Genomic DNA, 12,057 nt, shown 5'->3' on the forward strand with positions numbered 1-12,057 from the left:
AGGGTAGGTGATAATGGGGTGATGATGGGGAAGGTATTGATGGGGTAGGTGATAATGGGATGATGATGGGGTAGGTGATGATGGTGTGATGATGGGGAAGGTGTTGATGGGGTAGGTGATGATGGGGTAGGTGATGATGGGGTAGGTGATGGTGGGAAGGTGATGATGGGGAAGGTGATGATGGGGTAGGTGATGATAGGGTGATTTAGGGGTAGGGGATGATGGGGAAGGTGATGATGGGGAAGGTGTTGATGGTGAAGGTGATGATGGGGTAGGTGATGATGGGGAAGGTGATGATGGGGTGATGATGGGGAAGGTGATGATGGGGTAGGTGATGATGGGGTGATGATGGGGAAGGTGATGATGCGGAAGGTGTTGATGGGGTAGGGGAAGATGGGGAAGATGATGATGGTGTTGATGGGGTAGGGGATGATCGGGTAGGGGATGATGGGGTAGGGGATGATGGGGAAGGTGTTGATGGGGTTAGGTGATGATGGGGTGATGATGGGGAAGGTATTGATGGGGTAGGTGATAATGGGATGATGATGGGGTAGGTGATGATGGGATAGGGGATGATGGTGAAAGTGTTGATGGGGAAGGGGATGATGGGGTAGGCAATGATGGGGTAGGTGATGATGGGGAAGGCGTTGATGGGGTAGGTGATGATGGGGTGATGATGGGGAAGGTGTTGATGGGGTAGGTGATGATGGGGTAGGTGATGATGGGATAGGGGATGATGGGGAAGGTGATGATGGGGAAGGTGTTGATGGGGTAGGTGATGATGGGGTAGGTGATGATGGGATAGGGGATGATGGGGAAGGTGATGATGGGGAAGGTGTTGATGGTGAAGGTGATGATGGGGTAGGTGATGATGGTGAAGGTGATGATGGGGTAGGTGATGATGGGGTAGGTGATGATGGGGTGATGATGGGGTAGGGAATGATGGGGAAGGTGATGATGGGGAAGGTGTTGGTGGTGAAGGTGATAATGGGGTAGGTGATGATGAGGTAGGTGATGATGGGATAGGGGATGATGGGGAAGGTGATGATGGGGAAGGTGATGATGGGGAAGGTGTTGTTGGGGTAGGGGATGATGGGGTAGGGGATGATGGGGTAGGGGATGATGGGGAAGGTGTTGATGGGGTAGGTGATGATGAGGTGATGATGGGGAAGGTGTTGATGGTGAAGGTGTTGATTGGGTGATGATGGGGAAGGTGATGATGGGGAAGGTTGTGATTGGGTGATGATGGGGAAGGTGATGATGGGGTGATGTTGGGGAAGGTGTTGATGGGGTAGGGGATGATGGGGTAGGTGATGATGAGGAAGGTGTTGATGGGGTAGGTGATGATGGGGTAGGCGATGATGTGGTGATGATGGGGTAGGGGATGATGGTGAAGGTGATGATGGGGTAGGTGATGATGGGGAAGGTGATGATGGGGTGATGATGGGGAAGGTGATGATGGGGTAGGTGATGATGGGGTGATGATGGGGAAGGTGATGATGGGGAAGGTGTTGATGGGGTAGGTGACGATGGGGTAGGGGATGATGGGGAAGGTGATGATGGTGAAGGTGTTGATGGGGTAGGGGATGATCGGGTAGGGGATGATGGGGTAGGGGATGATGGGGAAGGTGTTGATGGGGTAGGTGTTGATGGGGTGATGATGGGGTAGGTGATGATGGGATAGGGGATGATGGGGAAGGTGATGATGGGGAAGGTGATGATGGGGAATGTGTTGATGGGGCAGGGGATGATGGGGTAGGGGATGATGGGGTAGGGGAAAATGTGGAAGGTGTTATTGGGGTAGGTGATGATGGGGCGATGATGGGGAAGGTATTGATGGGGTAGGTGATAATGGGATGATAATGGGGTAGGTGATGATGGGATAGGGGATGATGGGGAAGGTGATGATGGTGAAGGTGTTGATGGGGAAGGGGATGATGGGGTAGGCGATGATGGGGTAGGGGATGATGGGGAAGGCGTTGATGGGGTAGGTGATGATGGGGTGATGATGGGGAAGGTGTTGATGGGGTAGGTGATGATGGGGTAGGTGATGATGGGATAGGGGATGATGGGGAAGGTGATGATGGGGAAGGTGATGATGGGGAAGGTGTTGATGGGGTACGTGATGATGGGGTAGGGGATGATGGGGAAGGTGATGATGGTGAAGGTGTTGATGGGGTAGGGGATGATGGGGTAGGGGATGATGGGGTAGGGGATGATGGGGAAGGTGTTGATGGGGTCGGTGGTGATGAGGTGATGATGGGGAAGGTGTTGATGGTGAAGGTGACGATTGGGTGATGATGGGGAAGGTGATGATGGTGAAAGTGTTGATGGGATAGGGCATGATGGGGAAGGTGATGATGGGGAAGGTTGTGATGGGATGATGATGGGGAAGGTGATGATGGGGTGATGATGGGGAAGGTGTTGATGGGGTAGGGGATGATGGGGAAGGTGTTGATGGGGAAGGTGATGATGGGGTAGGTGATGATGGGGTGATGATGGGGTAGGGGATGATAGGGAAGGTGTTGATGGTGAAGGTGATGATGGGGCAGGTGATGATGGGGAAGGTGATGATGGGGAAGGTGATGATGGTGAAGGTGTCGATGGGGTGATGGTGGGGTGATGATGGGGAAGGTGTTGATGGGGTAGGTGATGATGGAGTAGGGGATGATGGGGAAGGTGATGATGGTGAAGGTGTCGATGGGGTAGGGGATGATGCGGTAGGGGATGATGGGGTAGGTGATGATGGGGAAGGTGTTTATGGGGTGTTGATGGGTTGTTGATGGGTAGATGATGATGGGGAAGGTGTTGATGGGGAAGGTGTTGATGGGGAAGGTGATGATGGGGTGATGATGGGGTAGGGGATGATGGGGTAGGGGATGATGGGGAAGGTGTTGATGGGGTAGGTGATGATGGGGTGATGATGAGGAAGGTATTGATGGGGTAGGTGATGATGGGATGATGATGGGGTAGGTGATGATGGGATAGGGGATGATGGGGAAGGTGATGATGGGGAAGGTGATGGTGATGAAGGTGATTGATGGGCCCCTGGACGAGACGAGCCACGGAATGGCAGCCAAAGGAGGAAGACGCCCAGCGCGGATGTGGAAGTGCCCAGATCATCTCGTCAAACCAAAATCAACTTTGAAAGACTTCAATAAAAACTAAACTCACGTACTGGTCCGATAGACGGATGGTGCCATCGCCGCACCGTGTCCGGTTTAGAACGCCGTGAAGAGGCCCTCATCCAACAGCGGATAGACCATGCCAAACGATGATACTTTACAGTATTCGTCATCATCTTTTTTAAATTAAAAGTTCCCAAATCAACTGCTGGACGAATGATTGTTTTCGGTCATCCCCATATTTATGTTTCTGACCACACTTGGCTCACGCTGCTGTGCTGGGTTGATGAGACATTTGGTGAACTCTGCGTACCAGCCTCGCCGGTTGAAAGGTGCCAACGCAGCCTCATTCACACCGCGAACCAACTTCGACATCACCCCCCCAGCACCCCCCCCCCCAGCACCCCCCCCCAGCACCCCCCCCCCCAGCACCCCCCCCCAGCACCCCCCCCCCCAGCACCCCCCCAGCACCCCCCCAGCACCCCCCCAGCACCCCCCCAGCACCCCCCCCAGCACCCCCCCCAGCACCCCCCCCGGCACCCCCCAGACAACTGAGGCTAGTTGGTACGCGCCGCCTTTTCCGTTAACGCTCCGCTGCAAACGCCGAACCATCTCGCAGAAACCCCCCCCCCGCGCATTTGAGTGCAAATGGACTGTGCCAAAGTGAGCAGGCGGCGGATGGATACAGAGCTCGCCTATAAAAGTTCCCCGTCCGCAGCGCCGCCCTCAGAAGGCGTGTCCACCCGCCACGCCTCGGGTCGCTCCGCGTGGCCTTCCGCTTTCCCACTGCTCTCCCTCACAACAACCCCCCCACGCACCCCCCACCCCCCTTGCTCGTCTCCCGATTTGACATTTTGTAAACAAACGCCTCGAGCCCGAGCAAAAACCGCCCGTCATGGGCGACGCTTGCTCGCCCGGCCGAGCGGCTCCGTGGCGAGAGGATGCGCATCAGTTCCATTGCCCCAGCGGCAAAGCGCCCTCGGGGCACCGGGCCATGGCAGCGGCGGTCGGCGCAACCGTAACGGCAACGGTAACAGCGGTCGCAGCAGCAGCGGCGGCAGCGGCGGCGGCGGCAGGGGGCGAGTCTGGGCTGCAAGCCATGCAGGCGATCGTTGTTGACGGACGGCACGTGGACGCTAAGAATTTAAAGAACAGGTCCCAGCAACGGCAGCATCCGTTGGAAGATGGTCAGCAGAACAAACGACGTGCACTTCAACATCCTCAGCAGCAGCAGCTTGAGCACCAGCATCGTCACAAGCAAAGCGAAACGCAGGAGCAGCAGGAATTTGAACAGCAGCAGCAGCCGCAAGCTCATCAACATCAGCAGCATCCCCACACCGTGGACTCCGATCCGCTGAAAATCCAAGGTCAAGACTTTGGACGAGATTCCGGACCAAAGCGACCGCAGCAGCAGCAGCAGCATCATCAGGGCCGAGGCGGTGGTGGCAAGCGGCACCGTAGGAGGCCGTCGAGGCAGAAGCGCGCACGCCGCTGGAAGCCCTACACGAAGCTGTCGTGGGACGAGAAGCGACAGCTCGAGGAGAGAGACGCGCGCCGCGCCGCACGAATCCGCGCCGAGATGGAGGCGAAGGGGTTCCCCGTGGCTCCCTACAACACCACGCAGTTCCTCATGGAGGAGCACGACCTCGGCGAGCCCGACCTGAAGCCGCCGCCCAGCTGCCCCGGACACCACCACCACCACCACGGCGGCTATCACCGCCGTCGCCGCCGCCGCCGCTCATCGTCTTGCAAGACGGAAGACGAAAGCTCGGGAGACGCCCCCGCTACCCTCAGCAGCAGCAGCAGTGACAGCGGCGGCGGCGGCTGCTCCGGGGACGAGGGCGGGGGCGCCTGGGCAGGTGGGGACGACGCGCCCCACAGCGGAGCCTCGGACGGGGGAGGAGGAGGAGGTGGTGGTGGTGGTGGTGGGGACTTCTTGCTGAGGGACTTCTTCGAGACGTACGAGCGATATCACACCGAGAGCCTGAACGCAATGAGCAAGCGCGAGCTGCTGCAGGAGTACCTGGAGCTGGAGAAGTGCCTATCGCGTCTGCAGGAGGAGAACGCGCTGCTGAGGCTGCGCATGGAGGGCGTGCAGGATGGAGGAGGAGGAGGAGGTGGTGGTGGAGAGGGGGGAGGAGGAGAAGAAGGGGAGGGTGGTATTGAAGGAGGTCACGGCAGTGGTGGCGATCCCGATGGCAGAGGAGCTGGGAATGGAGAGGAGGCCCCAGGTGGTGGTGATGGAGGCGATGGTGGTGGCGGTATTCATGGAGGTGGTGATGGAGGCGATGGTGGTGGTGGTAGCGGTGGTGGTGATGGAGGCGATGGTGGTGATGGAGGCGATGGTGGTGATGGAGGCGATGGTGGTGATGGAGGCGATGGTGGTGGTGGTAGCGGTGGTGGTGTTCGGCGAGATGTCGCCAGTGGAGCAGAAGGAAGCGGTGGCCGTAGAGGTGACGGCCACGCAGAGCATCTTGGAGGCGGTGCAGACCTCGCCGCTGGACGAGACGATTGCGGTGGACACGGGGGTCCCAGCACCAGCACGACCTTGCCCCACCCGCAGGTCACCTGCTGGACCCAGGGATCGTCGGAAGTCCATCGCATCGTGCAGCTGGAGAACGAACTACAGAGGCTGCGAGCCGACAACGCGAAACTCAACCGGCAACACGAGTTGCTCGTGCAACTCACGGGCACGGGACTCGGCACAGAGGCCCAGATGGCGTAGTTCCCGGGGGGGTAGGGGGGGTCAATCGGTCAAGATCGAGATGTCACCGTGGCCAAAACCGCTGATGCCGCCACCACCACCACCACGGCAGCGGCGCAATCATTTCCACACCTCCGGATCCCGCAGCTGCTGAGCAGACGAGACGCGAGACGACGGACCGACGGACCGACCCCTCTCTGTCTCTCGCGCCCAAGTTTCTGCCAGAAAACAAAAAGTCGCCGGACTCGTGGAGTCGGTGGGTCAAGAGGGCATTGGGTCATTGTGTGACCGCCCCTTGTGGTAAGGGTGACCTGTGGGTTCGGTGGGGGGTGGGGAGATCAGAAGCCGCGGGATGGATGAACGTTTGGGGGCGGAGTGTCGCAATCCCCAAAAACGAACGCGCGTCTTGTTTTTGTCGTAATGTTTCGTCTAATAACGTTTTCTATTTTCGTTACGCACCCGTGCAGTTTACGCACCACGGCGACTTGGCAACGGTGGGCGGGGGGGATGGTCAAAAAGTCGTGAGAATAACCATTTATACATTTGCTCGTTTTGAATACAACAATTGTAGGTCGCGCTTAGGGGCGTTTTAAAATATCTTAAAACATGTGCCAATTGAGCAGGAGACTTGGATGGGTTCTGCCCTATTCTCTAGATTATAGGACGCACTTGCCACTCATCCACCACCAACACCCCCTTTGTATTTTAAAGATAAGCGTTGGCGGTACGTCTTGTAAATCCGGTACTTGTGTTGAATTCGATTTGTAATTTCACTCGTGGCAACGGGGACACAACGTTTGGGATCCATCTTTTCATGTGTATTCCTAGAGATGTTCTATAATCCGGAGAATACGGTAACTTGTTTACGTAGCGTTGAGCGAGAATTAAAAGTTGGGTGTTTGCGACGCCTGATGTCGATTACAATGTTTGAGTACCCCGTCAAGTTTGTATAGTACACGTGTTGTATATCCACAGCCCCTTGTTCCATCCACTGCTGGATGAGTTAAATGTTTACGCCGTGTCGATCGTGGGGATTGACTTAATACTTCACCGGGCTGGTCGGTAAAGGGCTGATTGGTTTAAAGGGCCGAGGTGGTGTTACGGCTTTGAATCCAGTTCAACTTCGCTACTGATGGTTCGGGACTCGAACCTATGTTGCGGAGTACATAGGGGAGCGACGCAAATCACTGCGCCACCGCTCTGCACCCAATGCATCTCTTATTGGTCTTAAATGTATGGAAATTCCACATTCCAATGGCGGGAATCGGCCACATTTGGACAACCACTACGATTAAAAAAATGGTGTTTATTTTATCGACCCCCTCCAGTGTCGAATGATTGGTTTCAGTCGCCCACCCATATATCCGCGTGTACTATACACATTCGTGTACTGTATTTACTATACAGTACTGTATACTATTGTGTGTGCAGTATGTTGCGTTTCTTATTCTCTACGAGCTGTAGCGCAGTACGTGTTACCGTACAGCCCTTTAAAAAAAAATCAATCCACTGCTGGATGAAGGCGTCCCCACGCAGGGATGGGTCGTGTGGGAGGGGAGGTGGGTGCTTATTTGGTTTAAACTTAATGCTTGCTGGTCATTGGAAGGTCGTTTGAAGGCGTGTGGGGAGAGCATAGTCCATGGAAGCAGAATCCAACAGTGGAGTTCGATGCACTGCCCTCTGCTGCCCACAGCGTAGCAGCCTATAACAAAAATAAATTCCAGCCATTTTCAATTCACTGCTGGATGAGTACTACGCCGCATGCAAGGCATGTGTTTTTTTGTACCATACTTCACGCTTGTCAGAGTAGGTTTGTGAAAGTGGGGAGGGGGGGGAGGCAGCGTTGTGTGTATATACAAGGGCGTACGTTGCATTTTGGGGAGTCTTAAAGCTACACGTGTACAAACGTGACTCGTTGAAATGTGTCCGGGGGGGGGGGGGTCCTGCGTGTTTGTGTCAAGGTGGAGATGATGGGGAGAGGAGTGTGTGTGTGTGAGTGTTTACACAGTCCCGTGATCTGTGCCAGCCCATTTAGAGCCCAATACCCCTCCCCCATCCCAAATTATCTCGGTTCTTTTTTTTTCCAAAATAAAAATTTCGTGTGAAATTATGAAACCCCGCTCCCCCCTCTTCCTGTTGTGTGTCGTGATCAATCAACTGCTGGATGAAGACCTTCCTTGACACGCCGTCGCTACCTCTCACGGTTCTGCGACACAACAGTCCCAACGTAGCACTTTTGCACACCAGATGTTTTTGTTTTGCTGCTCCATCTCCTCGATGGGGCGTCCGGATCTTGGGCGCGTTACATTCCGTGGTTGTCGCCCCCGTCATTTATTCTTGACCACTGGCCAACATAACTTCTCGCCGTGACGTGTCCCATGTTTCTTATGTCAGAATGGTATGTCTCTAAATGTTGTGGTGTGTGTTCTGTACGTCTGTTGAAATTATTTCGCAACTTCTTGGTTCTTTCGGTAAAGTCACGTAGAATGGAAATAAAATAATAAAAATAAAACAAAATAAAATTCTCATTAACATGCTAATCTCTCACATTAACATAGCCACTTCCGTGCCCTCTAATTTCTCACATTAACATCATGCTAATATCTCGCTTTAACATAGCCACTTCCATTCCCTCTAATTTCTCACATTAACATCATGCTAATCTCTCACATTAACATAGCCACTTCCATGCCCTCTAATTTCTCACATTAACATCATGCTAATCTCTCATTAACATAGCCACTTCCATTCCCTCTAATTTCTCACATTAACATCATGCTAATCTCTCATTAACATAGCCACTTCCATTCCCTCTAATTTCTCACATTAACATCATGCTAATCTCTCACATTAACATAGCCACTTCCATGCCCTCTAATTTCTCACATTAACATCATGCTAATCTCTCACATTAACATAGCCACTTCCATGCCCTCTAATTTCTCACGTTAATATGCTAATCTATCATTAACATAGCCACTCCCGTGCCCTCTATTTTCTCACATTAACATGCTAATCTCTCATTAACATAGCCACTTCCATTCCCTCTAATTTCTCAAATTAACATCATGCTAATCTCTCACATTAACATAGCCACTTCCATGCCCTCTAATTTCTCACGATAATATGCTAATCTATCTTTAACATAGCCACTTCCGTGACCTCTATTTTCTCACATTAACATCATGCTAATCTCTCACTAACATAGCCACTCCCGTGCCCTCTAATTTCTCACATTAACATGTTAATCTCATTAACAGCCACTTCCGTGCCCTCTAATTTCTCACATTAACATCATGCTAATCTCTCAAATTAACATAGCCACTTCCGTGCCCTCTAATTTCTCACATTAACATCATGCTAATCTCTCATTAACGTAGCCACCTCCATTCCCTCTAATTTCTCACATTAACATCATGCTAATCTCTCACATTAACATAGCCACTTCCGTGCCCTCTAATTTCTCACATTAACATCATGCTAATCTCTCATTAATATAGCCACTTCCGTGCCCTCTAATTTCTCACATTAACATCATGCTAATCTCGCATTAACATAGCCACTTCCGTGCCCTCGTCGATTTATGTGACTATACTTCACCAGGGTGGTCAATAAAGGCAGGCCAGGTTCAGATGTCACTCGCCACTGACGTTGGGCGTAGTGAGGAATCAAAATCTCAGGTACCTTGGTTCGTCGCACGGTGTGGGACCTCAGGCACCACCACTCACCCTTATTGACAAGGTCTGCGCCAGTGGTGGACATTCCACATTAATATGGCAGGGTTCAGTATATATTTTCTTAGACACTTGCATTTCCACATAACGGCGATAGTCTTGTCGACCCAATATGGATAATCATAGGAATGTGCCCGATTTAATCAGATCTCAGACACTAAGCAGGTTTGAGTTTGGATAGTGCCTGGATGTACGCTCGTTCATGTGTCCAGCAGGTGCTATAGGCTTCAGAGCGACGTGAAGGACGGTGCAAAACAAATCTGTACTGTACTTCTATGCTTTTACGTCTGCTGTCCCTACCACCGACCCGCACTGATCACAGCATGGTGAAGTATAGTCGAATAACCCACACGACCCGCATGCTGGGTGTCGTGAGGAGGGTGGCACTCACTCATCCAGCAGTGGATTAACACTGACACGTGACAGCTACTTGAGCTAACCACTTACCGATTTACAGTTTAAACTGTGCATTGTTGACATAAATAAATGTAATTCATGTCGAAATATATTTAATCTTTGCCATTGCAATAGTTACAAAAACACATTAGATCATCTTTGCGTACACATGGTACATCATCAGTTCATCATGTTTCAGGAAATTTTCAGGGGTTAAGAAATTGGTCAATGAAACTATTTAAATAAACACTACCAAAACAAGTTTCACGTTACTGCCGGTATACGTTCATCATTATAATCATTATAATCATCATGAGATATGGTCTATCCACTGCTGGATGAAAGCCTCGGCACGGCGTCGTCACCCCTCAAGGCCCTGCGATGCCACAGTCGACCGCGTCCTGGTGCATGAGCTCATCTCATCGCTTCTCCGTCTCCACGGTCAATGTCCTCTCTCTTCTCTCCTTCGGCCACCACTTTGTCGTCATTCGCCATCATCCCTTCTATAGCCACGACTTGTCCTGCCCAAGCCCATTTACATTTTTTTCTCAACAGTTTGAGTGATTTCTTTAACTTGCGTTTTGTCCTGCAACCCACGTGTTTCTCCTTCCTGTCTCGGTGTAATTCCAAGCGTAAGCGTGCATCTCTCCCTGTTTCTCAACTTTTGTACCATTTCTCTTGTCAGTAATACTTTAGAATACACCGCATCATCATCAGCAATAATACTTTTTTTAGGTGGGGGGGGGGAAACGCGTAAATATAAACGTGTCGTTAAACCCGCCACCACCCGACACAACCAATTAGTAAGGTTTGCCACGTAAACATGTTCTGTGGCACGTCCTGGGTGTAACGACACATTTACGCGATCAAACCCCAAAAAACCTGTATTATGGATGCTAATGACCCATAGAGATACATAAAGACACAGAGAGATACATAGAGACTCATAGAGATACGTGTTAAACTAATAAATAGCCATGATCTATCCCCTGTTTGAAGAAGGCCTCCCCATGCAGTGTGGGCCATGGTGACGAGGCCCTTCTGAAAAAAAAGCTTCACCACGCTGGGCTGGTGAAAGGGGGGGGGGCAGGACCGGTTGATATATCACTCGCCACTGATGTTAGCCGTTGTCAAAAATCAAACTCCGACGTCTGAGTTCAGAATGCAGTGCACGAACCACACTATTCCACGGCTCCACCACGTTTGCTTTCATGTTGTACTCTCGCCTTCATCAATTAATCTCTATTTTGTATATGGCTCTTTGTTATGTATACATATATCTGCAAGTGTTGGTGGATCACGGAGGAATTCGTAAAATTCTCAAACCAGCTCGGCTGCTGCGAGGTGGTGGCCAGATGGCAGTACAGCAGTTGGGTTCATGAACCCGTTCTGTGCGGACCGTAGAAAGTCCACATTGACAAACACCATCGCGATTTCATCACACGTGGTGCGCAACTCTCTCATCGTTTTGACAGATATTGGCCAAACATTCCTAAATAGCAGGCACCTCCCAAAAGTGCATCTTGAGACTCGGTGAGGCTTTCCCGGTTAAGTAAATTACATGAACATATTAACATCCTGTTATAATGACGCTATTACATAAACACGACACATAAGGACAATGACCAATTGTCACCAAATCACCAGGAATGTGCCTGATTTGGTCAGATCTCAGATGCTAAGCTGAGCTTGGGTCGTGGTTGGGTGGGTGACCACTGTGTTGAACACAAAGAGGTTGTCATAGGTCTTTTGCGGGGCTCCGTGCTGGGCAGGAGGGGGAAGTAGTTCTGCAACATTACTGTGCTGTACTTCTATGCTCCTCCAGCCGCAATCAACCCGCACTGACCATTGTAGTGAGGTATGGTCTCATAATAAATCCTCATCCAGCAGTGGAATGACAAAAGAGCTGTGCATGTGAAGTAATTTCAAATAAACGCCATGCACACGCCACTGTGCAGTGCGTGTTGATCTGTGCGTTAACCACGTGGGGAAAAAAACATTACGGATTATAGCTCTGGGTTAGTGGTGGAAAGTCCACATTGACATGACGGGGTCGAGTCATTCCATAGTTCAACAAAGTGATAACTACTTTATCCAC

General features: G+C 51.6%; 1 protein-coding gene across 1 annotated transcript; it reads left to right on the forward strand.

The window, feature by feature from the left end:
• Nucleotides 1-3,841: 3,841 nt before the first annotated feature.
• LOC116943922 (uncharacterized) lies at nt 3,842-7,944 on the forward strand. Its single transcript, XM_032957268.2, has one exon. It carries the CDS (start codon nt 4,021-4,023, stop codon nt 5,848-5,850), a length of 1,830 nt encoding a protein of 609 aa, XP_032813159.2. The 5' UTR covers nt 3,842-4,020; the 3' UTR covers nt 5,851-7,944.
• Nucleotides 7,945-12,057: the final 4,113 nt, after the last annotated feature.

Source organism: Petromyzon marinus, chromosome 19 (genome assembly GCF_048934315.1).
Source record: "Petromyzon marinus isolate PM22_M1 ecotype Great Lakes invasive population chromosome 19, UKy_Petmar_22M1.pri1.0, whole genome shotgun sequence".
NCBI classification, from domain to species: domain Eukaryota; kingdom Metazoa; phylum Chordata; class Hyperoartia; order Petromyzontiformes; family Petromyzontidae; genus Petromyzon; species Petromyzon marinus.